We start from the raw sequence: 27,902 nt of genomic DNA, 5'->3' as shown, positions 1-27,902 counted from the left end.
GACACAATACATGTTATCAAAAGTGTCAGATAGAGATGATGTGCAGGAGCTTGCAGGGATTTGTAGTCTTGCATGATGTCTACTTTGATGCTAAGCATTTTTGAATCTGAGAGTAAATAGAGCTGAATAGATTGATAAAAGTCACATTGTCTGAGAGAGACTTACATGGTTATCAAAATGTCACGCCAGGATAAGTCTACACGAAACACAGCCCTTTATTTTAAGTGTTTCTAAAATTCCCAATGGGAGAAATTAATGGTGTAAAAACGATTGGAACCATTTCCCTAATTGCCCGCTAGGTTTTATGGGTATTATTACAACTACACTGTGGCGCTTTATACTGCCCATCTCTGCAGAGGAACTTAAATGCTTGTGCCACCGGAAACCATTGAATTTCATATCGGAACCACTACATGAGGCTGCCTGCACCATCGTCGACTGAAAAGTGTTGTCATATTTTGTCGTTCACGGTTGCGTTATTTTAACCCAGAGAACGAGTTGTGCACCACCGGTGTTGGCCTTGGAAGTTGAAATGTCAGCCGGTGCCACAGTGCCGCTCACGCTTTCTCACTAGCCACGGTAACGTCAGCTTTTGCTGCCAATATCCTCGCAGGAATCAGTATGGATGCGCTCTGGGTATTCCTAATGCTGCTGGTCCCACTTCTGCTATGGACTAGCAGCACCTTTGTTTTTTATTTCAAAAAGTGTTTCTACGTGGCTTATATGATGGTTTTGGGTGCGATTGCGATTCCGCTTAGTATTCTGAAATGCGGAGGCAGGGACGTTGAAAACATGAGGTAAGTTCCAGGTCGCACAACCGCGTGAGCGATGCTTTGCTAGCGAACGGTTCGTTTGCTCATTAGAATGGAAGATGGCTAGCTTGCCAAATCTTGAAATGTTACAAACACAACATCAATCTGTGGCTTTACCCTAATTTATCATAAGCCATTTTGCTGATATTTTTCAACGGTTGGTTGCAACATTTTTATAACGAAATGCAAGGTAGTTATCCAGCAGTGGAAATAAAGTACATTTACGCTAGCTAGCTTCAAATGCATTGCCAGATGTTTGGGACTTTCTGAACCAGGCGGCTAATACTAGCTAGCTTGCTAACGTTAGCTTCACCTCGCATCCGGACATGGCCTCTGGGTCCGACATTTTCTTCGCTGTAAACCAGTTCGGAACAACATATCCAACAGGCGTGTGTTTTGCACAGATGTAAACTAACAATAGATTGCAGAAAATGCCACTTTAATCTATGCATTTTTTGTTGTTGCATAGATTGTCAATGTTTCAAGTCCTAACAGGGCCAAGAAAAGAGGATGTTGGGTTTCATCAGTTGGTTTAATGACCCATACTAGCCATAAGAATCCGACTTTCGTTATTTTCTTCTCGCTATTCGGAACATTGCCTAGTCTAATAAGACTTTTGTATTTGATACCAATTATTGGTATACAATCAAAGAGACCGCTGCACTTTTGTGGACATTTTCCTTACAAGCCAGCATGTTTGAATGTAATTTTATTAAACTTACTCTAACAGTTGTCATTCAGCTGCTCGAAATTCGAGACCAAATATTTGGTCTCAAAAGCTGACATTGGCAGAGTAAGTCAAAATGTAATTTTATTCAACCTTCATGACAGACGAGGGACGTTTAGGTTTTTCCGTTGTAAATATACACGGTGTTCCCTACACAATTGAAGACATCGACATGTTTCGGAATTTGTAGGAATGTTTCTATGCCAGAATGTGGACAGCGGAGCCCGGCGCGGTATATGGCTTGGAAAATGTACCTCAATCCAGGAATCGAATATGTCGCTGTACTCATTATTCCTTAGCAATGAATCAAGAATATTGGAATAATACTCAGTTAAAAAAACATTTTTGCTGTGTTTGTCAACATGCTAGGCTAGCTGATGCTATAGCAGCCCATTGGATTCCATGACAACGTGATACCTAGCGTTTGGGTGGTTAACTACTGGAAGTCTAGTCGATTCCAATGGGTTTCTTTAGCTAGCCTAGTATACTGTTAAAGGCAGTTCTGATTTTTTAAAATTAAATCTTCTTGATGTATCATATGGGATAAGTAAGAGTAAAGCGCTATCTCCCATCCCTGGATTGAGATACGTTTTCTGAGCCATATCTCACACTGGCTCCGCGGTGTCCTGATCATGGCAGCCTGTCATTCTAACCTTACAGGGAAGATGTGTACTTACAGTGACCTTAAGGTTAGATTCTTTAGGCTAGCCCCACATATTAGACATGTCTATGAAATTGCCATTTGGGTAATTTATGTGGAAGGCTAATGCAGGCAAATCAAAATGTCAATGATTTTAGTCTAAATGAAACCAATACCACTTCCATGTTGGAATTGATAATTAAATCATTTTACAGTGTTTAGGATGGTTGCCAAGTTCCAACTGCCTATTTAATGTAGGAAAATCCCACCTGGCATCCCCTACATAAGAAATGTACATTGTACACCTCTCTTCTTACTGGGTCAATTTCTGCCTAATACTCACCTTGGTGGAGTTAAACTACACCTGTGTCAATGTGCAACTCAGTCTACTTGTCAATAGGCCAGAGGGATTGGGTATTGTACTGTGGACAGAGACACGGCCTATTGGACACAAGTGACTATATAATCAGATAATTACTCAGAGAGGAGTGGGGGTCAGATAGAACTGAATTTCCCTCCTGGTTGGGGTCATGTTTACGAAAGGTCCCCTAGAAATCAATGGATGGCCTCCCCCAGCCTGCGCTGCCTGTTGTCCTTGTTAGTTTAGTGCCTTGCCCTGTGTTATCAGACTGACCTGGCTCAGACTCCGTGCTCTTGGAATAACTGAACTGTTTCACAGCCATGCTTGCAGATCAGTGGTGTCATGTTGCGCCAGGCAGCATTCTCTCGCAGTGAATAGGGCGCGGGACCCTATTCACTGTCGTTAACGTGTGTGTTGTGTCAGACAGACAGACAGACAGACGGAGAGTGAGTGTGCAAGATGAAGAGAAAGCAATAGGGACCCAGACACAGTGACACAGAGGGGGACAGGCCATATTAGAAAGAGTTCACCGATTTTAACATTATTATTATTATTATTATTATTATTATTAAAAAAAAATTGACCCCAGGAGATCCTCACCGGGAATTTAGTTTGGGTAGTCTGTATGGGGTCAATTTTATGCCATATGTATTGAATTAAAAATAAATTGTGATTATGACAAAGTTGAGAATGTAAACATTTAATATTTTTGAGGACGGGTGAAATAATGGATGTTGAAATAATTTTTTAAATAAAATTGTAACAATAAGACATCAAAAGCAAAACTCCAGAACTTGTAAGCAAATCATTTTAAAGTGAGAGCAAAACTCGCATGACAAATGATTAATATATATATATATATATATATATATATGTATGTGTGTATATACACTGCTTCAAAAAATAAAGGGAACACTTAAACAACACAATGTAACTCCAAGTCAATCACACTTCTGTGAAATCAAACTGTCCGCTTAGGAAGCAACACTGACAATAAATTTCACATGCTGTTGTGCAAATGGAATAGACAACAGGTGGAAATTATAGGCAATTAGCAAGACACCTGCAGGTGGTGACCACAGACCACTTCTCAGTTCCTATGCTTCCTGGCTGATGTTTTGGTCACTTTTGAATGCTGGCGGTGCTTTCATTCTAGTGGTAGCATGAGACGGAGTCTACAATCCACACAAGTGGCTCAGGTAGTGCAACTCATCCAGGATGGCACATCAATGCGAGCTGTGGCAAGAAGGTCTGCTGTGTCTGTCAGCGTAGTGTCCAGAGCATGGAGGCGCTACCAGGAGACAGGCCAGTACATCAGGAGACGTGGAGGAGGCCGTAGGAGGGCAACAACCCAGCAGCAGGACCGCTACCTCCGCCTTTGTGCAAGGAGGAGCACTGCTAGAGCCCTGCAAAATGACCTCCAGCAGGCCACAAATGTGCATGTGTCTGCTCAAACGGTCAGAAACAGACTCCATGAGGGTGGTATGAGGGCCCGACATCCAGATGGGGGTTGTCCAACACCGTGCAGGACATTTGACATTTGCCAGAGAACACCAAGATTGGCAAATTCGCCATTGGCGCTTCACAGATGAAAGCAGGTTCACACTGAGCACGTGACAGTCTGGAGATGCCGTGGAGAACGTTCTGCTGCCTGCAACATCCTCCAGCAGGACAGGTTTGGCGGTGGGTCAGTCATGGTGTGGGGTGGCATTTCTTTGGGGGGCCGTACAGCCCTCCATGTGCTCGCCAGAGGTAGCCTGACTGCCATTAGGTACCGAGATGAGATCCTCAGACCCCTTGTGAGACCATATGCTGGTGCGGTTGGCCCTGGGTTCCTCCTAATGCAAGACAATGCTAGACCTCATGTGGAGTGTGGAGTGTGTCAGCAGTTCCTGCAAGAGGAAGGCATTGATGCTATGGACTGGCCCGCCCATTCCCCAGACCTGAATCCAATTGAGCACATCTGGGACATCATGTCTCGCTCCATCCAACCACAGACTATCCAGGAGTTGGCGGATGCTTTAGTCCAGGTATGGGAGGAGATCCCGCAGGAGACCATCCGCCACCTCATCAGGAGCATGCCCTGGCGTTGTAGGGAGGTCATACAGGCACGTGGAGGCCACACACACTACTGAGCCTCATTTGGACTTGTTTTAAGGACATTACGTCAGTTGGATCAGCCTGTAGTGTGTTTTTCCACATTAATTTTGAGTGTGACTCCAAATCCAGACCTCCATGGGTTGATAAATTTGATTTCCATTGATCATTTTTGTCATTTTTGTCAGCACATTCAACTATGTAAAGAAAAAACTATTTAATAAGAATCATTCATGCCTTTCTAAGGTCTTCGAAAGCCAAGTCAACAAACAGATTACCGACCATTTCGAATCTCACCATACCTTCTCTGCTATGCAATCTGGTTTCAGAGCTGGTCATGGGTGCACCTCAGCCACGCTCAAGGTCCTAAATGATATCTTAACCGCCATCGATAAGAAACATTACTGTGCAGCCGTATTCATTGATCTGGCCAAGGCTTTCGACTCTGTCAATCACCACATCCTCATCGGCAGACTCGACTGCCTTGGTTTCGCAAATGATTGCCTCGCCTGGTTCACCAACTACTTCTCTGATAGAGTTCAGTGTGTCAAATCGGAGGGTCTGCTGTCCGGACCTCTGGCAGTCTCTATGGGGGTGCCACAGGGTTCAATTCTTGGACCGACTCTTCTCTGTATACATCAATGAGGTCGCTCTTGCTGCTGGTGAGTCTCTGATCCACCTCTACGCAGACAACACCATTCTCTATACTTCCGGCCCTTCTTTGGACACTGTGTTAACAACCCTCCAGGCAAGCTTCAATGCCATACAACTCTCCTTCCGTGGCCTCCAATTGCTCTTAAATACAAGTAAAACTAAATGCATGCTCTTCAACCGATTGCTACCTGCACCTACCCGCCTGTCCAACATTACTACTCTGGACGGCTCTGACTTAGAATACGTGGACAACTACAAATACTTAAGTGTCTGGTTAGACTGTAAACTCTCCTTCCAGACCCATATCAAACATCTCCAATCCAAAGTTAAATCTAGAATTGGCTTCCTATTTCACAACAAAGCATCCTTCACTCATGCTGCCAAACATACCCTTGTAAAACTGACCATCCTACCAATCCTCGACTTTGGCGATGTCATTTACAAAATAGCCTCCAATACCCTACTCAACAAATTGGATGCAGTCTATCACAGTGCAATCTGTTTTGTCACCAAAGCCCCATATACTACCCACCATTGCGACCTGTACGCTCTCGTTGGCTGGCCCTCGCTTCATACTCGTTGCCAAACCCACTGGCTCCATGTCATCTACAAGACCCTGCTAGGTAAAGTCCCCCCTTATCTCAGCTCGCTGGTCACCATAGCATCTCCCACCTGTAGCACACGCTCCAGCAGGTATATCTCTCTAGTCACCCCCAAAACCAATTCTTTCTTTGGCCGCCTCTCCTTCCAGTTCTCTGCTGCCAATGACTGGAACGAACTACAAAAATCTCTGAAACTGGAAACACTTATCTCCCTCACTAGCTTTAAGCACCAACTGTCAGAGCAGCTCACAGATTACTGCACCTGTACATAGCCCACCTATAATTTAGCCCAAACAACTACCTCTTTCCCTACTGTATTTAATTTATTAATTAATTTATTTTGCTCCTTTGCACCCCCATTATTTTTATTTCTACTTTGCACATTCTCCCATTGCAAATCTACCATTCCAGTGTTTTACTTGCTATATTGTATTTACTTTGCCACCATGGCCTTTTTGCCTTTACCTCCCTTATCTCACCTCATTTGCTCACATCGTATATAGACTTGTTTATACTGTATTATTGACTGTATGTTTGTTTTACTCCATGTGTAACTCTGTGTCGTTGTATGTGTCGAACTGCTTTGCTTTATCTTGGCCAGGTCGCAATTGTAAATGAGAACTTGTTCTCAACTTGCCTACCTGGTTAAATAAAGGTTAAATAAATAAATAAATAAAAAATTCATTCAAATCTAGGATGTATTATTTTAGTGTTCCCTTTATTTTTTTGAGCTATATATATATATATATATATATATATATATATTTATTTGAAAAAAGGAATGCAAAAATAATTTTCAGTTCAACTTTCCCAGCAACCAATCCTTTTTACTGCTAGTCTTTTTGAGGGTGAGTTTTGGCATTATTTTTTCTGTGAAGGGTGGGGTTTAGAGCGAGGTGTAGACAATGAGTGTCTATTGGTTTGCTAGTTTTGGAGTGGCGGTCCTGAAATGTTTACATTCTCAACTTATTCATGATTTCATTTTCAATTCAATACATATGGTGTGAAATAGACCCCATAAATCTGTTCTCAAGTATTTTCATTGCATAATTGAGAGACGTGATCATATATCAATGTAAACAAGGTTTGAAATTGTTTTAGTCAAATATTATATCTGTTTGGGTTTCATGCAGTCAATTTGCAGTCTACCAATTATTTGTAATTATGTTCCAGCCCCCCCACCACCCGCTCAAGAAAAAAAATCGACCCACGGCTGAATCTAGTTGATGATCCCTGCCATATGGTGTGCTGCGGAGTGTTGTGATTTCAGACGGTCACCCATATTGATCAGGATTTACCTTGCCACACCCACCAAACAGGTTTAAATGGAACTTAAAGGCTGTTGAAGAACATTGTGCACCGTTTTGTGGAAAACTGTCATTCAGTACGAACCGTCACGCAACGTAGCAAACATTGAAGCGAACTAAAGTGTTACTTCAGCCTCAGCCGGAACAGGGATGGAATTGTCAGATTTTTTTCCCCCTGTCTGACGTTCCAAATAAATGGAATCGTAATGCTGCTGTCAACACTCGCCAAGATTCCATCATGAATTTTCACTGAGTTTTGGGATGAAAACAAACAGGAGATTTAGACCCTAACTAACCTGTATCCTAGCTGCTCAAGGGGAGTGGCTTATGATGCGAAGTGCCAACAGTATTACAGACCTGTCGGTGTGTTCGTGAACCATGACGTGCTGCTGTGTAGTGTGTTCTTGTCAACCCTTCTCACTGGGTTATGTTAACTCTCTCCTGAATAGACTCAAATCCCCCTCCCCTGTCAGCCTGCTCCTGTTTCCATGCCTGCTACAGCCTTGTCCAAACAAACCCCTGATTGTTCAGTTAGATTTGGAACCTTTACACCTTTTGTCTGTTGTAACTCAAACAATGCTAAAAAAACAACTGGTTCGATCTGAGTGAGGGAAGTGGCAGAAAAACACTTTTGTTAAACTGGAGCCATGGAGAAAGGGGGAGAGGCACAGAGCGATCAGCTGAAGGTTATTAGGGAGCGGAGGCCATGCGGTGCATGTGAGTAAGCTCAAAGCACCAGTGCAGGCACGGCGGGAGGGACCGCAACCACTTATTTCTTGCTAGACTTACTTCTTGATAGGTACTATGTAACCAGATGTGATGATAGTTATTTATCTTGACTGCATCAAACTGAGAGACGCTAGCAATAACGCTACTGTGCTTCTCACCGTCCTAGTTAGCCTACACAACTCCATTCAGGTTATAATGTAAATAGCAGCCAACCTTCTGGCTCTTCATTCTCATTACATTTTTAATTCCACCTGTCTTTCTGCCCCTGAACGAGGCAGTTAACCCACCGTTCCTAGGCCGTCATTGAAAATAAGAATGTGTTCTTAACCAACTTTCCTAGTTAAATAAAGGTGTAAAAAAAATCGGCGCCCAAAAATACTGATTTCCGATTGTTATGAAAACTTGAAATCGGCCCTAATTAATCGGTCAACCTCTAACACTATCACTATTTTTGAGTTGTATTGTTGGTATAATATTTTTGTATTTTAATGTGACTGTCCTTGTCTACCAGTGTTTTGTTACTTGTCATGTTTTGTGGACCCCAGGACGAATAGCTGCTGCTTCTGTAAAAGTTAATGGAGTACAAATAAATAAACACAAAAAAGCCTAATTCTGACACTCCATTACCTTTTTTTTACCATTAATTATAGGTCATATTTAATAAGAATCTTGAAACACTGGACACTTGTTTTTCAAAGCCAATTTCCTGCAATTCTACACATTTTGCCATGACGTACGCCATGTTCTTATTCTATCGGAAGGACTCAAACGTTAAAACAAAATCAATGAGGGCCCCATGTCATGACGTCTTTGGAAATGTCTATTCTGTCTAGTTTTTATTTGGGTGGTTCTCCAAAGATGAGCTCATTTAAACATGTATATAGCTCCAGTATATTTTCTACATTTTTTTTATATCAGGTTTTAGTCACTTAAGTTTACACAAACGTTTTATCTTCCATAAATAAATAAAAATGACTGTTGCGATTGGCGGCCATGATTTTATTGCTTTCCTGACAGGGCACCGAGAGAGCCTAACCCAAAGAAAGCCATTTCCTTTCCCTTATTGTGGTTGGGTAAGAACAGCAGACAATGTTCTACATCTAGCCTAAACATGTTTTGAATGTCATGCCAACAGCAGACAACATTCTAGTCATGTTTTTGAATGTAATGGTACATGTGACGCCACCAGCAGACAATGTTCTAGCTACGTTATTGTAGAGGTGAGCATGAGTAATAGGTTTGTCACCCGTTTTGAGTACTCAATCTTTGAACCAGAGATTTAAAAAAATATCTAGAAAAGAGTTCTGTAAAACTATTTTGGTGGAATGCGCTTTGTGGCTCGTTCTTGGAAGAAAATACATTGTCTTGAAAACACTCATTTGTTTTGACTCTAGTGTTCCATTTGTACATGTGCATTTGCGAGCCACACAAAAAAGAAGCCACGGCAAGCATCACGCAGTTCTTCTCCCTAAACTCCCTTTCCTCTCCATGTCTCACTCACTCGTGTTCTGACCGTTCCATCTACACACACAGGCCGAGTTTGAGCACAAGCTCCCATTAGGCCTACAGAAATGCATGCTTAAACTTTACAAGGGGGAAAAAAAAAGTATGATAAGTGTTAATGAGTACATGTGACTGTTCCAACAACTAGCTGTAACTTTTGGAATAATTGCATCCTGTCTATTTTCCGCTAGTTCCATATTAGAATTGGTTAGCCTAGGCTATAACCCCCCCCCCCCCCAAACATTGACAGGTTCCACACTGAAAGTATGCAAAAATCGTAGTTTGGTAAAGACAGCGTTTTTTTTCCCCATCAGAATCATTCGGTTTAGGCCTATAACTCATCCAACAGATGCTGTGGCTGTAATTAATCACTGTGCCGTGTTCAATGTGGAATTGTTAAACCACTTAGAAAATTCCACAGAACAGACAGAATAAACTACATCTGTTGGCCTATATCGAAAATAAGACATTTTGTTTTGTAGCCATGAAAAAAAATAAATTAACCTTAGATGAAGGTTGCTTATTGAGCACATTTTGTTGAGTCCAACGTACAAGATTTGTCTGTACGTAGCTGTATTTTCTCACCGCCTTCGTTAGAGACGGTCGCAGTGTTTGAGAGCATTCACTCTGCTCTGTTGCTGATCGCTGACAGAGCAGATTTGATGCTCTGAAACACTGTCATTGATGCATTGGTGCTTTGTTTGAACTCCGATCGTTTTAACACGCATGGTTTTCAGATCAAGATTGAATTGAACATTGCTGTGTTCTTTCCTGTCTCCAGGGTGGTCCGTGCTCTGGTTCGTCATGTTAAGTACTTCCTGGGTCTGCGGTTCGATGTGAGTGGCTTGGAACACCTGCAGACAGAGGGACCCTACGTCATCATCTCCAACCACCAGAGCTCCTTGGACGTTCTGGGTATGGGACGCACACACACACACACACACACACGGTCGGCTACACAAACAGACAGCAAGGACGGACGTGCTCACACACCACATACATACGCACACGGACGGACCTGCTGACAGACCCACACAGAGATGGATGTGCCTGCACACACAGAAGAACATATGCGCTGATACACACATTTACAATTCACATTTTAGTCATTTAGCAGACGCTCTTATCCCCAGAAGATAAGATATGCATATTATTATTAGATTTGGATAGAAAACATTCTGGAGTTTCTAAAACTGTTTGAATCATGTCTGTGAGTATAACACAACTTATTTAGCAGGCGAAACCCGGAGGACAAACATTCCAATTTTTTTTTGAGGTCACTCTCTTTTCAATGGGTTTTCATTAGGAATCCAGATTAAGGGACCGTGTTGCAGTTCCTATCGCTTCCACTGGATGTCAACAGTCTTTAGAAATTGGTTGAGGTTATTCCTTTGTGTAATGAAGAAGTATGGCCATCTTGAACAAGGGTCACTTGAAGTGTACTGTTAGAGGCGTGTGACCAGAAAGCATGCTACATTTTTTCCTCCTGTATTGAACACAGATCATCCCGTCTCCAATTTTATCGATTATTTACGTAAAAAAATACCTAAAGTAGTTTGAAATGTTTTTGGAAAGTTTACAGGTAACTTTTGAGATATTTTGTAGTCACGTTGCGCAAGTTGGAACCAGTGTTTTTCTGGGTCAAATGCGCCAGATAAATGGACATTTTGGATATGTATCGATGGAATTAATCGAACAAAAGGACCATTTGTGATGTTTATGGAACATATTAGAGTGCCAACAAAAGAAGCTCGTCAAAGGTCAGGCATGAATTATATTTTTATTTCTGCGATTTGTCGTGCCTGCAGTGTTGAAATATGGTTTCTCTCTTTGTTTACGGAGGTGCTATCCTCAGATAATAGAATCGTTTGCTTTCGCCGAAAAGCCTTTTTGAAATCTGACATGTTGGCTGGATTCACAAGTGTAGCTTTAATTTGCTATCTTGCATGTGTGATTTAATGAAAGTTTGATTTTTATAGTAATTTATTTGAATTTGGCGCTCTGCATTTTCCCTGGCTAGCGTCCCACATATCCCAGAGAGGTTAAGATAGCTAGGTGCGACAACCACACATCACAGAAGTGCATGTGCTGGTTGTCTCCCCTCCCACTAACTTCACTTTACCCTCCATAGCTCACGTCCTAAGGGAATCCTCTAATGGTTTGAGTGCAGTCACAGGGCACTCTATTCTGAGAGAACAGTATAATGGGGCTACACTCATGGTTTCAGTGGGTACAGACTGATAATTGTCAGTTGGTATAGCATCACACAAGATGTGATCACTGATCACTGTCTAAGGAAGTTAGGCTACAGTCCAAATCCAACGGAGACTAGTTCAAACCCCGAGCTGACAAGGTACAAATATGTCGTTCTGCCCCTGAACAGGCAGTTAACCCACTGTTCCTTGTTCTTAACTCACTTGCCTAGTTAAATAAAGGTAAAAATAAATCAAATAACTTGAGGACAGACTGGTGCATGTAATCAATCAACAGCACTATTTTAAGACTGTATTAATTTGTAGATAAGGTGTATTTGACTGTAGCGAAAAGCCAGGATCAGTATGAAATGCATTATGCTTTTTAATGTTTAATTTCACCTTTATTTAACCAGGTAGGCCAGTTGAGAACAAGTTCTCATTTACAACTCATTTACAACTGCAACCTGGCCAAGCAAAGCAGTGTGACACAAACAACACAGTTACACATGGGATAAACAAACGTATAGTCAATAACACTATTGAATAATCTATGTACATTTTCACACACTGTAGTAAGATTAGGGAGGTAATGCAATAAATAGGCCACAGTGGCAAAATAACTACAATTTAGCAATTTAAATACTGGAGTGATAGATGTGCAGACGATGACTGTGCAAGTAGAGATAATAGGGTGCAAAGGAGCAAAAAACAATATGGGGATGAGTTAGTTGGGTGGACTATTTACAGATGCGCTGTGTACAGGTGCAATGATCGGTAAGCTGTTCTAAGTTAGAGAGGGAGATATGTTTCCAGCTTCAAAAATGTATTTAAAAAAAACTAAAAAAAAAAAAAATTAATTTTTTTTTTATTTTTGTAATTTTATTTTTTACAATTCGTTCCAGTCATTGGCAGCAGAGAACTTGAAGGAAAGGCAGCCAAAGGAAGTGTTGGCTTTGGGGATGACCAGTGAAATATACCTGCTGGAGAGCGTGCTGCTATGGTGACCAGTGAGCTGAGACAAGGCGGGGCTTTACCTAGCATAGACTTATAGAGGACCTGGAGCAAGTGGGTTTGGCAACGGATATGTAGTGAGGGCCAGCCAACCAGAGCATACAGGTCGCAGTGGTGGGTAGTATATGGGGCGTTGGTGACAAAACGGATGGCACTGTGATTGACTACAACCAATTTGCTGAGTAGAGTGTTGGAGGCTATTTTGTAAATTACATCGAAGCAGTCAGGGATTGATAGGATAGTCAGTTTTACAATGGTATGTTTGGCAGCATGAATGAAGGATGCTTTTTTTGTGAAATAGGAAGGTGATTCTAGATGTAATTTTGGATTGGAGATTCTCAATGTAAGTCTGGAAGGAGAGTTTACAGTCTAACCAGACACCTAGGTATTTGTAGTTGTTCACATATTCTAAGTCAGAACTGTCCAGAGTAGTGATGCTAGATGCTAGGGCGGGTGCAGGCAGCGATCGGTTGAAGAGCATGCATTTAGTTTTACTTGCATTTAAGAGCAGTTGGAGGCCACGGAAGGAGTGTTGTATGGCATTGAAGCTCGTCTGGAGGTTTGTTAACACCGTGTCCAAAGAAGGGCCAGAAGTATACCGAATGGTGTTGTCTGCGTAGAGGTGGATCAGAGAAGCACCAGCAGCAAGAGAGACATCATTGATGTTTTCAGAGAAAAGAGAATTGAACCTTGTGGCATTCCCATAGACTGCCGGAGGTCCGGACAACAGGCCCTCCGATTTGACACATTGAACTCTATCAGAGAAGTAGTTGGTGAACCAGGCGAGGCAGTCATTTGAGAAACCAAGGCTGTTGAGTCTGCCGATAAGAATGCGGTGATTGACACAGTCGAAGCCTTGGCCAGGTTGATGAAGACTTCTGCACAGTATTGTCATTTATCGGTTTCGGTTAAGATATAATTTAGGACCTTGCGCGTGACTGAGGTGCACCCAGTCAAACAAAGGCTCTTTGAGGGAAGGGGGCAGAGAATGAAGCTATGACAGAAGGCCGGGGCTGTTTATTACAGGATTGGGATCAGCAGATGGAGCAGTAGTTCATATCTATGATGGGAGGTTGGTAGGGATGTGCTTTCCCTTTCAAGACTATTTGATAACCATCTAGATACATATGCTGCTGATGGAGCTTGTGAGCTGGACCTCAGAGTGTGTGTGAGAGTGATTCAGGGTGTGTGTGTATATGTATGTATGTATGTATGTGTGTGTGTGTGTGTGTGTATATATATGTATGTATGTATGTATGTATGTATGTATGTATATATATATGTATATGTGCCTTGCGAAAGTATTCGGCCCCCTTGAACTTTGCGACCTTTTGCCACATTTCAGGCTTCAAACATAAAGATATAAAACTGTATTTTTTTGTGAAGAATCAACAACAAGTGGGACACAATCATGAAGTGGAACGACATTTATTGGATATTTCAAACTTTTTTAACAAATCAAAAACTGAAAAATTGGGCGTGCAAAATTATTCAGCCCCTTTACTTTCAGTGCAGCAAACTCTCTCCAGAAGTTCAGTGAGGATCTCTGAATGATCCAATGTTGACCTAAATGACTAATGACGATAAATACAATCCACCTGTGTGTAATCAAGTCTCCGTATAAATGCACCTGCACTGTGATAGTCTCAGAGGTCCGTTAAAAGCACAGAGAGCATCATGAAGAACAAGGAACACACCAGGCAGGTCCGAGATACTGTTGTGAAGAAGTTTAAAGCCAGATTTGGATACAAAAAGATTTCCCAAGCTTTAAACATCCCAAGGAGCACTGTGCAAGCGATAATATTGAAATGGAAGGAGTATCAGACCACTGCAAATCTACCAAGACCTGGCCGTCCCTCTAAACTTTCAGCTCATACAAGGAGAAGACTGATCAGAGATGCAGCCAAGAGGCCCATGATCACTCTGGATGAACTGCAGAGATCTACAGCTGAGGTGGGGGAGACTGTCCATAGGACAACAATCAGTCGTATATTGCACAAATCTGGCCTTTCTGGAAGAGTGGCAAGAAGAAAGCCATTTCTTAAAGATATCCATAAAAAGTGTCGTTTAAAGTTTGCCACAAGCCACCTGGGAGACACACCAAACATGTGGAAGAAGGTGCTCTGGTCAGATGAAACCAAAATTGAACTTTCTGGCAACAATGCCAAACGTTATGTTTGGCGTAAAAGCAACACAGCTGAACACACCATTCCCACTGTCAAACATGGTGGTGGCAGCATCATGGTTTGGGCCTGCTTTTCTTCAGCAGGGACAGGGAAGATAGTTAAAATTGATGGGAAGATGGATGGAGCCAAATACAGGACCATTCTGGAAGAACCTGATGGAGTCTGCAAAAGACCTGAGACTGGGACGGAGATTTGTCTTCCAACAAGACAATGATCCAAAACATAAAGCAAAATCTACAATGGAATGGTTCAAAAATAAACATATCCAGGTGTTAGAATGGCCAAGTCAAAGTCCAGACCTGAATCCAATCGAGAATCTGTGGAAAGAACTGAAAACTGCTGTTCACAAATGCTCTCCATCCAACCTTACTGAGCTCGAGCTGTTTTGCAAGGAGGAATGGGAAAAAATGTCAGTCTCTCGATGTGCAAAACTGATAGAGACATACCCCAAGCGACTTACAGCTGTAAACGCAGCAAAAGGTGGCGCTACAAAGTATTAACTTAAGGGTTGCTGAATAATTTTGCACGCCCAATTTTTCAGTTTTTGATTTGTTAAAAAAGTTTGAAATATCCAATAAATGTCGTTCCACTTCATGATTGTGTCCCACTTGTTGTTGATTCTTCACAAACAAATACAGTTTCATATCTTTATGTTTGAAGCCTGAAATGTGGCAAAAGGTCGCAAAGTTCAAGGGGGCCGAATACTTTCGCAAGGCACTGTGTGTGTATATATGTATGTGTGTATATATATATATATATATCTTAGAGTACAAAACATTAGGAACACCTTCCTAATATTGAGTTGCACCCCCCTTTTGCCCTCAGAACAGTCTCAATTCATCAGGGTGTAACCGATGTGAAATGACTAGCTAGTTAGCGGTGGTGCGCGCTAATAGCGTTTCAATCGGTGACGTCACTTGCTCCGAGAAGACTCTACAAGGTGTTAAAAGCGTTCCACAAGGATCCTGGACCATGTTGACTCCAATGCTTTCCACAGTTATGTCAAGGTGGCTGGATGTCTTTTGGGTGGTGGACCATTTTTGATACACAGTAAAACCATTGAACGTGAAAAACCCAGCAGCGTTGCAGTTCTTGACACACTCAAACCGGTGCTCCTGGAACCTACTACCATACCCCGTTAAAGGCAATTTTATTTTATTTATTTTTTATTTTACCTTTATTTAACCAGGTAGGCAAGTTGAGAACAAGTTCTCATTTACAATTGCGACCTGGCCAAGATAAAGCAAAGCAGTTCGACAGATACAACGACACAGAGTTACACATGGAGTAAAACAAACATACAGTCAATAATACAGTATAAACAAGTCTATATACAATGTGAGCAAATGAGGTGAGAAGGGAGGTAAAGGCAAAAAGGCCATGGTGGCAAGGTAAATACAATATAGCAAGTAAAACACTGGAATGGTAGTTTTGCAATGGAAGAATGTGCAAAGTAGAAATAAAAATAATGGGGTGCAAAGGAGCAAAATAAATAAATTAAATACAGTTGGGAAAGAGGTAGTTGTTTGGGCTAAATTATAGGTGGGCTATGTACAGGTGCAGTAATCTGTGAGCTGCTCTGACAGTTGGTGCTTAAAGCTAGTGAGGGAGATGTGTTTCCAGTTTCAGAGATTTTTGTAGTTCGTTCCAGTCATTGGCAGCAGAGAACTGGAAAGAGAGGCGGCCAAAGAAAGAATTGGTTTTGGGGGTGACTAGAGAGATATACCTGCTGGAGCGTGTGCTACAGGTGGGAGATGCTATGGTGACCAGCGAGCTGAGATAAGGGGGGACTTTACCTAGCAGGGTCTTGTAGATGACATGGAGCCAGTGGGTTTGGCGACGAGTATGAAGCGAGGGCCAGCCAATGAGAGCGTACAGGTCGCAATGGTGGGTAGTATATGGGGCTTTGGTGACAAAACGGATTGCACTGTGATAGACTGCATCCAATTTGTTGAGTAGGGTATTGGAGGCTATTTTGTAAATGACATCGCCAAAGTCGAGGATTGGTAGGATGGTCAGTTTTACAAGGGTATGTTTGGCAGCATGAGTGAAGGATGCTTTGTTGTGAAATAGGAAGCCAATTCTAGATTTAACTTTGGATTGGAGATGTTTGATATGGGTCTGGAAGGAGAGTTTACAGTCTAACCAGACACCTAAGTATTTGTAGTTGTCCACGTATTCTAAGTCAGAGCCGTCCAGAGTAGTGATGTTGGACAGGCGGGTAGGTGCAGGTAGCGATCGGTTGAAGAGCATGCATTTAGTTTTACTTGTATTTAAGAGCAATTGGAGGCCACGGAAGGAGAGTTGTATGGCATTGAAGCTTGCCTGGAGGGTTGTTAACAGTGTCCAAAGAAGGGCCGGAAGTATACAGAATGGTGTCGTCTGCGTAGAGGTGGATCAGAGACTCACCAGCAGCAAGAGCGACCTCATTGATGTATACAGAGAAGAGTCGGTCCAAGAATTGAACCCTGTGGCACCCCCATAGAGACGACTGCCAGAGGTCCGGACAACAGACCCTCCGATTTGACACACTGAACTCTATCAGAGAAGTAGTTGGTGAACCAGGCGAGGCAATCATTTGAGAAACCAAGGCTGTCGAGTCTGCCGATGAGGATGTGGTGATTGACAGCGTCGAAAGCCTTGGCCAGATCAATGAATACGGCTGCACAGTAATGTTTCTTATCGATGGCGGTTAAGATATCGTTTAGGACCTTGAGCGTGGCTGAGGTGCACCCATGACCAGCTCTGAAACCAGATTGCATAGCAGAGAAGATATGGTGAGATTCGAAATGGTCGGTAATCTGTTTGTTGACTTGGCTTTCAAAGACCTTAGAAAGGCATGGTAGGATAGATATAGGTCTGTAGCAGTTTGGGTCAAGAGTGTCCCCCCCTTTGAAGAGGGGGATGACCGCAGCTGCTTTCCAATCTTTGGGAATCTCAGACGACACGAGAGGTTGAACAGGCTAGTAATAGGGGTGGCAACAATTTCGGCAGATAATTTTAGAAAGAAAGGGTCCAGATTGTCTAGCCCGGCTGATTTGTAGGGGTCCAGATTTTGCAGCTCTTTCAGAACATCAGCTGAATGGATTTGGGAGAAGGAGAAATGGGGAAGGCTTGGGCGAGTTGCTGTTGGGGGTGCAGTGCTGTTGACAGGGGTAGGAGTAGCCAGGTGGAAAGCATGGTCAGCTGTAGAAAAATGCTTATTGAAATTCTCAATTATGGTGGATTTATCAGTGGTGACAGTGTTTCCTATCTTCAGTGCAGTGGGCAGTTCGGAGGAGGTGTTCTTATTCTCCATGGACTTTACAGTGTCCCAGAACTTTTTTGAGTTAGTGTTGCAAGAAGCAAATTTCTGCTTGAAAAAGCTAGCCTTGGCTTTTCTAACTGCCTGTGTATAATGGTTTCTAGCTTCCCTGAACAGCTGCATATCACGGGGGCTGTTCGATGCTAATGCAGAACGCCATAGGATGTTTTTGTGTTGGTTAAGGGCAGTCAGGTCTGGGGAGAACCAAGGGCTATATCTGTTCCTGGTTCTAAATTTCTTGAATGGGGCGTGTTTATTTAAGATGGTTAGGAAGGCATTTTAAAAAAATATCCAGGCATCCTCTACTGATGGGATGAGGTCAATATCCTTCCAGGATACCCCGGCCAGGTCGATTAGAAAGGCCTGCTCGCTGAAGTGTTTCAGGGAGCGTTTTACAGTGATGAGAGGAGGTCGTTTGACTGCTGACCCATTACGGATGCAGGCAATGAGGCAGTGATCGCTGAGATCTTGGTTGAAGACAGCAGAGGTGTATTTAGAGGGGAAGTATGTTAGGATGATATCTATGAGGGTGCCCGTGTTTAAGGCTTTGGGGAGGTACCTGGTAGGTTCATTGATCATTTGTGTGAGATTGAGGGCATCAAGTTTAGATTGTAGGATGGCTGGGGTGTTAAGCATGTTCCAGTTTAGGTCGCCTAGCAGCACGAGCTCTGAAGATAGATGGGGGGCAATCAGTTCACATATGGTGTCCAGAGCACAGCTGGGGGCAGAGGGTGGTCTATAGCAGGCGGCAACGGTGAGAGACTTGTTTTTAGAGGTGAATTTTTAAAAGTAGAAGTTCAAATTGTTTGGGTACAGACCTGGATAGTAGGACAGAACTCTGCAGGCTATCTTTGCAGTAGATTGCAACACCGCCCCCTTTGGCAGTTCTATCTTGTCTGAAAATGTTGTAGTTTGGAATTAAAATGTCTGAATTTTTGGTGGTCTTCCTAAGCCAGGATTCAGACACAGCTAGAACATCCGGGTTGGCAGAGTGTGCTAAAGCAGTGAATAGAACAAACTTAGGGATGAGGCTTCTAATGTTAACATGCATGAAACCAAGGCTATTACGGTTACAGAAGTCGTCAAAAGAGAGCGCCTGGGGAATAGGAGTGGAGCTAGGCACTGCAGGGCCTGGATTCACCTCTACATCGCCAGAGGAACATAGGAGGAGTAGAATAAGGGTGCGGCTAAAAGCAATAAGAATTGGTCGTCTAGAACGTCTGGAACAGAGAGTAAAAGGAGGTTTCTGGGGGCGATAAAATAGCATCAAGGTATAATGTACAGACAAAGGTATGGTAGGATGTGAATACAGTGGAGGTAAACCTAGGTATTGAGTGATGAAGAGAGAGATATTGTCTCTAGAAACATCATTGAAACCAGGAGATGTCATTGCATGTGTGGGTGGTGGAACTAATAGGTTGGATAAGGTATAGTGAGCAGGACTAGAGGCTCTACAGTGAAATAAGCCAATAAACACTAACCAGAACAGCAATGGACAAGACATATTGACATTAAGGAGAGGCATGCTTAGTCGAGTGATCAAAAGGGTCCAGTGAGTGGAGAGGTTGGTTGAGGGTCACGGCGATTTACAGTGATTACAGTGCCTTGCGAAAGTATTCGGCCCCCTTGAACTTTGCGACCTTTTGCCACATTTCAGGCTTCAAACATAAAGATATAAAACTGTATTTTTTTGTGAAGAATCAACAACAAGTGGGACACAATCATGAAGTGGAACGACATTTATTGGTTATTTCAAACTTTTTTAACAGATCAAAAACTGAAAAATTGGCCGTGCAAAATTATTCAGCCCCCTTAAGTTAATACTTTGTAGCGCCACCTTTTGCTGCGATTACAGCTGTAAGTCGCTTGGGGTATGTCCCTATCAGTTTTGCACATCGAGAGACTGACATTTTTTCCCATTCCTCCTTGCAAAACAGCTCGAGCTCAGTGAGGTTGGATGGAGAGCATTTGTGAACAGCAGTTTTCAGTTCTTTCCACAGATTCTCGATTGGATTCAGGTCTGGACTTTGACTTGGCCATTCTAACACCTGGATATGTTTATTTTTGAACCATTCCATTGTAGATTTTGCTTTATGTTTTGCATCATTGTCTTGTTGGAAGACAAATCTCCGTCCCAGTCTCAGGTCTTTTGCAGACTCCATCAGGTTTTCTTCCAGAATGGTCCTGTATTTGGCTCCATCCATCTTTCCATCAATTTTAACCATCTTCCCTGTCCCTGCTAAAGAAAAGCAGGCCCAAACAATGATGCTGCCACCACCATGTTTGACAGTGGGGATGGTGTGTTCAGCTGTGTTGCTTTTACGCCAAACATAACGTTTGGCATTGTTGCCAAAAAGTTCAATATTGGTTTCATCTGACCAGAGCACCTTCTTCCACATGTTTGGTGTGTCTCCCAGGTGGCTTGTGGCAAACTTTAAACGACACTTTTTATGGATATCTTTAAGAAATGGCTTTCTTCTTGCCGCTCTTCCATAAAGGCCAGATTTGTGCAATATACGACTGATTGTTGTCCTATGGACAGAGTCTCCCACCTCAGCTGTAGATCTCTGCAGTTCATCCAGAGTGATCATGGGCCTCTTGGCTGCATCTCTGATCAGTCTTCTCCTTGTATGAGCTGAAAGTTTAGAGGGACGGCCAGGTCTTGGTAGATTTGCAGTGGTCTGATACTCCTTCCATTTCAATATTATCGCTTACACAGTGCTCCTTGGGATGTTTAAAGCTTGGGAAATCTTTTTGTATCCAAATCCGGCTTTAAACTTCTTCACAACAGTATCTCGGACCTGCCTGGTGTGTTCCTTGTTCTTCATGATGCTCTCTGCGCTTTTAACGGACCTCTGAGACTATCACAGTGCAGGTGCATTTATACGGAGACTTGATTACACACAGGTGGATTGTATTTATCATCATTAGTCATTTAGGTCAACATTGGATCATTCAGAGATCCTCACTGAACTTCTGGAGAGAGTTTGCTACACTGAAAGTAAAGGGGCTGAATAATTTTGCACGCCCAATTTTTCAGTTTTTGATTTGTTAAAAAAGTTTGAAATATCCAATAAATGTCGTTCCACTTCATGATTGTGTCCCATTTGTTGTTGATTCTTCACAAAAAAATACAGTTTTATATCTTTATGTTTGAAGCCTGAAATGTGGCAAAAGGTCGCAAATTTCAAGGGGGCCGAATACTTTCGCAAGGCACTGTAAATATTTTGTCTTGCCATTCACTCTAAATAGCACACATGATGATGGCGCCGGATGGTAGGGCTGCCATCTTATCGGCTCTTAACCAACCATGCTATTTTGTTTTGTTTTTTCGCATTGTTCGTAACTTGATAATGATGCTGCTACCGTCTCTTATGACCGAAAAGAGCTTCTGGACGTCAGAACTGAGATTACTCGCCTCAAATTGGAAGAGGAGTTCTTCTCCAATGAGTCGAACGTGAGGGATATACTACGGACACCCGACCAGGCCCAGATCCCTGTGATTGGCTGGAAAAGGAAACGTAGGTTTCGTGGAAAGAGATCAGGATGCCTTGTGAGGATCAGGAGACGAGTGGCTAATCTGCTCTTGCCTTCCATTCTGCTAGCTAACGTTCAATCGCTGGAAAATAAATGGGACGAACTGAAAGCACGTATATTCTACCAACGGAACATTAAAACTGTAATATCTCATGTTTCACCGAGTCGTGGCTGAACGAAGACATTAAGAACATACAGCTGGCGGGTTAAGCACTGTATCGGCAGGATAGAACAGCAGCCTCTGGTAAGACACGGGGCAGGGGCCTATTCATACTTGTAAACAGCAGGTGCATGATATCTAAAGAAGTCTCGGGATAAAATCTGTCATTGTTCTTTTCTTTTAGTTTTGACCGTGGCCCTTTATTTCCAATTTGGAACGATTGGAATTAGGCGTTATCACCTTTTTAAAAGGTGTATGATGGGTGTTTTTTTTTGGCCGAGTTATAATACGCGCGTACAGTTTTAGGAGGGCTTGATTTAAAACGAGTGCTCCAAGCGTTGTCTCACGTCAGATGGCGGAACACTCATCCCTCAACCGATCTCTTGTAGAATGAGCAACTTCTCTCTAAAAATAAAGATTTTGCTCATCCGCCTTACACTAGTCACTAATCACTCAGCTCTCTGACGCACTGGCTACTACGGCAATCAATGCGCCGGCTAGCAACCTAGTGCAAGCTTCTTTTGAATGGCCATACTGTAGCTAGTTTGCCAGCTTGTTGATGATGTTCTGACAAGTTATGGGACTGTTCTCATAAATCAGCATATTTCTGACAGCTGGCACTGTGCCTTGTTTCTTTGTAACACCACTGTGCAATTAGCCGCGCTGTAGAACTCTGCGCACTAATCACGGCAGAACAGATATCGTAACTCAAAACTTCACTACACTTCGCTTGAGGGAGTGTTCAGCATTGAGTGAGTGAACAACTGGCATTGTTAGCATGCCTGCCTTTTCATATGGATTGATTTGATACGGGTTCAGCCAGCAAGCAGACAATTTTTGTGCAAATTTCCAATTTCATAAGTACTGATTCTACCACCACAACACCTTAGCTAGATGTAGAATTAGGTGGTGAAAACTTGCTCATGAAAAAAAAACTTGAATATTAGCTACAGGTTCTTTTTGATGAAGAAAGAGTTGAGTGGACAATGTCATCATCTTGGTAACATTTTTTAAATGTTAGGACAGCATATTGTGGCCAAACTTCTCTTTAGCTAGCCCATGAGTGTTTGCAAGTTAACACGATGACGGCCATCTGCACTGATATCTGACAGGACAAATGTGCGCCAGGTTAAGAAATATCAATGTTTTTTTTCAGTGTGCGCAGATATTTAGTGAAATTTACACAATGTTTACAAATGAGGCCTCAGGAGAGAGACGCTGTGCACCATTCAAGGTCATAAAAATGTCCTAAAGTCTCATTCCAAATCATTCAGTGGTGTCAATGGAATCGGTGTGCAAAAAAATCCATTAGATTCAACCCCACATGACTGGGTTCATACAGAACATAAAATATCAGTTATCAGTTCTAAAAGATCCTCTAAAGGATCTAATGGGCTTGATATGCACTAACAGATCCCCTTGGATCCTTTTCAGCCCCCCGGTCTAATGGAGATCCTACCAGATCCTGTAACGGATCCTAACAGATCTTCTCCAATCCCCAGGTCTAATGGAGGTTCTCCCAGATCGTTGCACCATGATTGCCAAGAAGGAGCTGGTGTACGCGGGCACGGTGGGCATTGTGTCCTGGCTGGGCGGCATCGTCTTCATCAACCGCAACAAGACCAGCGATGCCAAGAGCGTCATGGCCGACGCTGCCAAGACCATGCTGGACGACCAGGTAATTCTACAGGACTAATCTATGGGACCGCATGATTATACATGTAGCCCTCTGCTGTACTCTGGGCTTTGCCAAAGTCATGATTAACTCCAACCTGATTGGCAATTATGCCAGATAGTGAGATGGAGCATAACACTGAGGCGACTGATTTTGAACATTCCCAAGCCAATATATACTGAAACTTAACCCATTCAAGTTTGAACACTTGATATTTGTGTTTTTCTATTCTAATTTCTTGCTGAGCATCTAGTAGAGGTCGACCGATTTAATCGGAATGGTCGATTTAATTAGGGCCGATATTTATTCTATTTATTTATTTTTTGTACCTTGTCAGCTCGGGGATTCAATCTTGCAACCTTACAGTTAACTAGTCCAACGCTCTAACCACCTGATAACATTGCACTCCACGCCTGTTACATTGCACTCCACGCCTGTTACATTGCACTCCACGCCTGTTACGCGAATGCAGTAAGAAGCCACGGTAAGTTGCTAGCTAGCATTAAACTTATCTTATAAAAACAATCATAATCACTAGTTAACTACACATGGTTGATGATATTACTAGTTTATCTAGCGTGTCCTGCGTTGCATATAATCGATGCGGTGCGTATTCGCAAAAAAGGACTGTCTTGCTCCAATGTGTACCAAACCATAAACATCAATGCCTTTCTTAAAATCAATACACCGAAGTATATATTTTTAAACCTGCATATTTTGCTTAAAGAAATCCAGGTTAGCAGGCAATAATTTCACCTGGTTAATGTCACTTGCGTTCATTGCACGCAGAGTCAGTGTATATGAAACCGTTTGGGCCGCCTAATTTGCCAGAATTTTACGTAATTATTACATAACATTGACGGTTGTGCAATGTAACAGGAATATTTAGACTTAGGGATGCCACCCGTTAGATAAAATACGGAACGGTTCCGTATTTCACTGAAAGAATAAATGTCTTGTTTTCGAGATGATAGTTTCCGGATTCGACCATATTAAAGACCTAAGGCTCGTATTTCTGTGTGTTATTATGTTATAATTAAGTCTGATTTGATAGAGCAGTCTGACGGAGCGATGGTAGGCACCAGCAGGCTCATAAACATTAATTCAAACTGCACTTTCCTGCGTTTTGCCAGCAGCTCGTTGCTGTGCTTCAAGCATTGAGCTGTTTATGATTTCAAGCCTATCAACTCCCAAGATTAGGCAGGTATAACCGATGTGAAATGACTAGCTAGTTAGCGGGGTGCGCGCTAATAGCGTTTCAAACGTCACTCGCTCTGAGACTTGGAGTGGTTGTTCCCCTTGCTCTGCAAGGACTGCGGCTTTTGTGGAGCGATGGGTAACGCTGCTTCGAGGGTGGCTGTTGTCGATGTGTTCCTGGTTTGAGCCCAGGTAGGAGCGAGGAGAGGGACGGAAGCTATACTGTTAACACTGGCAATACTAAAGTGCCTATAAGAACATCCAATAGTCAAAGGTATATGAAATACAAATGGTATAGAGAGAAATTGTCCTATAATTCCTATAATAACTACAACCTAAAACTTATTACCTGGGAATATTGAAGACTCCTGTTAGAAGGAACCATCAGCTGTCATATGTTCTGAGCAAGGAACTTAAACGTTAGCTTTTTTTTTTTTTACATGGCACATATTTTACTTTTACTTTCTTCTCCAACACTTTGTTTTTGCATTATTTAAACCAAATTGAACATGTTTCATTATTTATTTGAGGCTAAATTGATTTTATTGATGTATTATATTAAGTTTAAATAAGTGTTAATTCAGTATTGTAATTGTCATTATTACAAATCTATATATTTTTAAATCGTCCGATTAACCGGTAATGGCTTTTTTTGGTCCTCCAATAATCGGTATCGGCGTTAAATCATAATCGGTCGACCTCTAGTATCTAGGTCCATCTCCACCACTGATATTGACATACTGTGTCCATGCTTCCTCATGGGCCTCACCTTTGACCCCTGACCTTTGCACCCGGTAGATCCGGCTGTGGGTGTTCCCTGAGGGCACACGGAACCAGAGGGGCGACCTGCTGCCCTTCAAGAAGGGAGCCTTCCACCTGGCAGTGCAGGCACAGGTGAGCCACATGGCTGTGTCCGTTTATGTCCACGCCTATATTTCAGTGGTCACTCTATTTGGAGGCAGTTGGTGTGTGTGTGGTGATCTGGATTTAGATTTTGGTGTTTACTGGGTATTGGGACTCTGGTAGTATGGGGTTGTGGTCGTGGGTGTGGGTATTATACCTATTTAGGACACAAGGGGGAGCTAACATCCTAACGTGGTTACTGATATCAGATATTTTCACTACCTTTGTCAGAGAGAGAAAGATAGCCAGAGAGATGGAGGGATGGAGGGAGATGGAAATGGTTTGAGGTAACTGAGAGAGGGTGATAGGATGAGTGTTGGTGTGAGAAAGACACGGGTAGGTTTTCTGAGGTGAGAAGAGTGGGGGATACACAAAGGATTAGTCTTTAGTGTTGCTACTTCAGGGCCAAGCTTTCAATCTCTCAGTTCAAAAGCTGCTGTCGGTACTGAAGGTCGGATATCTCTCTCTACACTATTGTTCATGCTCTTGTCTCTCAGCGCCAGTCAGTGAGGGAAGGACAGCGGGGTGGACAGAGGGGAGGTAGATGTGTGTACAGACAGTCTGTGCAGCTGGGTCAGCCATGCATGTTATTGTCTGTATCTGATTGTTCATGTTTGTATTTGTCTTGCCCGAGGAAAGGAAAAATCACTGAAAAGATTAAACTTATCTTGGAAAAAATAATAGTATTTAGGTACCCAGGGCGTGAATCGAATGTGGAACGAACTGTCATGGTAACTCTCGCTCTCTCCCTCAATTCGCTTTATCTCACTCTCTTCCTCTCGCTCCTAGGCTCCTATCATCCCCATTGTGTTCTCATCCTACAGTAACTTCTACCTACGTAAAGAAAAGCTGTTCAACTCGGGTACAGATCACACTTTGAAATTCATAGTGAAATTGCTCATACACAGCTACTCTTGAAATGAACTGCTCATGACATGCATAGAAAGATGTATTTTGGTTGCATGCAAACATGTTGATGAGGGATGTGCTGATAATGATGGTTGGACTGATGATGATGATGCTATGCTCAAACCAGGGACCATCAAGTTGAAGATCCTTCCGAAGATCGAGACGAAGGGCATGACGTCAGACGACGTGGCCGGCCTCTCCGACAAGTCCTACGGCCTCATGCGCTCAGTCTTCCTGAGCATCTCTGGCTTCGCCCCCTTAACCCAGAGCAACGGGCCCCCCTCACACCACTGAACATTTCCCATGTCCGAGACACCAAAACCTACCCTACCTATTTAAAATGTTTATTTCTCCCCCGTCCTCCGCATCGTCCCAGCTCCCTACCTACGTACCCAATGTTTAGGTCAAATATATTGGCACCCTTAAGGTGCAGAATGTTCCATTTTCTCTTTTCAAAACTGTTTGAATGGACCTGCAACTTACCACAGGTGTGAGATAAATTACACAACGAGATATTGCCTCTAATCAAGAGTCCAGGACATTTTTCTTTGAAATGTGCAGTTGTAAACACCGTTTTCAATTTCAACTTGTTTTTGAAGAAATAGAGAGTTGTGCAAGGGTGCCAATATATTTGACCACATCTGTACCAGGATACAACGCACACACCAGGCCTCTGTCATGAACTCATCTGTTGTTTTGGCCTGGTATAGTTTGGTTCTGGTTGGCTCCTGCTCTGAGCCAGCCCCCATACAGTGCAGTCCTGACTCCTCACGACAGAAGACCTGTTGGCTCTGCAGGTTATGAGTAGAGTGACGGACCGACGGCAAGCGAAACGGAACATTATTAATGTGCGTTCATCATGCATGCTTGGGGATACCTTTTTTTCTACCTCCACCTTTTTAAAAGAGGCTTTATTGTTATTGTATTTTATTTTTTAAATGTTTACATTTCAGTGGTGGTACTTTCGCTTTTTTTCCCTTCCTTCTGGCTCAACTTTTTTGTTTTTTCATATGTTGACGGTGGATATTTTTATTTTCCTCTGGTGCTGCCTTAACTTTTTTTTTCTTAATGTGCTATAAAAGACACGCACAGCACACAACCACCCTGCTTTAACACACGCAAACCACTCCCACCGCTAACACACACGCACAACACACCACGGTACCCCCTCCCACAACACCCCACCCAACCCCAATCCTCCCCTGTTTTGTTGTGCATACCAGCCTCTTGCCTCTTGAAGGAGTAGGGAACCAGGGTCTGGACTATGGGTCTTGAGGGGAGATGGAGGGCAACAGAGCGAAAGGAGAGGTCAGTAGTTGACCAGTTGAACAAGTTGACTTGTTCTTCATCTGTGTCTCAACTCTATCGTTACATGCAGTGCATTCGGAGAGTA

The 27,902-nt window shown here is 42.8% G+C and overlaps 1 protein-coding gene across 1 annotated transcript; it reads left to right on the top strand.

The window, feature by feature from the left end:
- Window positions 1–325: 325 nt before the first annotated feature.
- LOC110509586 (1-acyl-sn-glycerol-3-phosphate acyltransferase alpha) lies at window positions 326–27,633 on the top strand. The gene is made up of 6 exons (XM_021590563.2): window positions 326–797; window positions 10,214–10,347; window positions 23,328–23,503; window positions 25,496–25,591; window positions 26,390–26,462; window positions 26,637–27,633. The coding sequence occupies exons 1-6, from the start codon at window positions 622–624 to the stop codon at window positions 26,801–26,803; spliced, it is 822 nt and encodes a 273-aa protein (XP_021446238.2). The 5' UTR covers window positions 326–621; the 3' UTR covers window positions 26,804–27,633.
- The last annotated feature ends 269 nt before the right edge of the window (window positions 27,634–27,902 follow it).

This window comes from Oncorhynchus mykiss, chromosome Y (assembly GCF_013265735.2).
Source record: "Oncorhynchus mykiss isolate Arlee chromosome Y, USDA_OmykA_1.1, whole genome shotgun sequence".
Classification (NCBI taxonomy): Eukaryota; Metazoa; Chordata; class Actinopteri; order Salmoniformes; family Salmonidae; genus Oncorhynchus; species Oncorhynchus mykiss.
The sequence above is the reverse complement of the archived record's forward strand: the minus strand, read 5'-3'. Positions and strand labels throughout refer to the sequence as shown.

Bases quoted from the DNA above. Each gene is read 5' to 3' on its own strand.
- LOC110509586 (XM_021590563.2), top strand. From the start codon at position 622: ATGGATGCGCTCTGGGTATTCCTAATGCTGCTGGTCCCACTTCTGCTA. The intron at 23,504-25,495 runs GTAATTCTACAG...TGCACCCGGTAG, and splicing joins AGACCATGCTGGACGACCAG to ATCCGGCTGTGGGTGTTCCC. The intron at 26,463-26,636 runs GTACAGATCACA...TGCTCAAACCAG, and splicing joins AGAAAAGCTGTTCAACTCGG to GGACCATCAAGTTGAAGATC.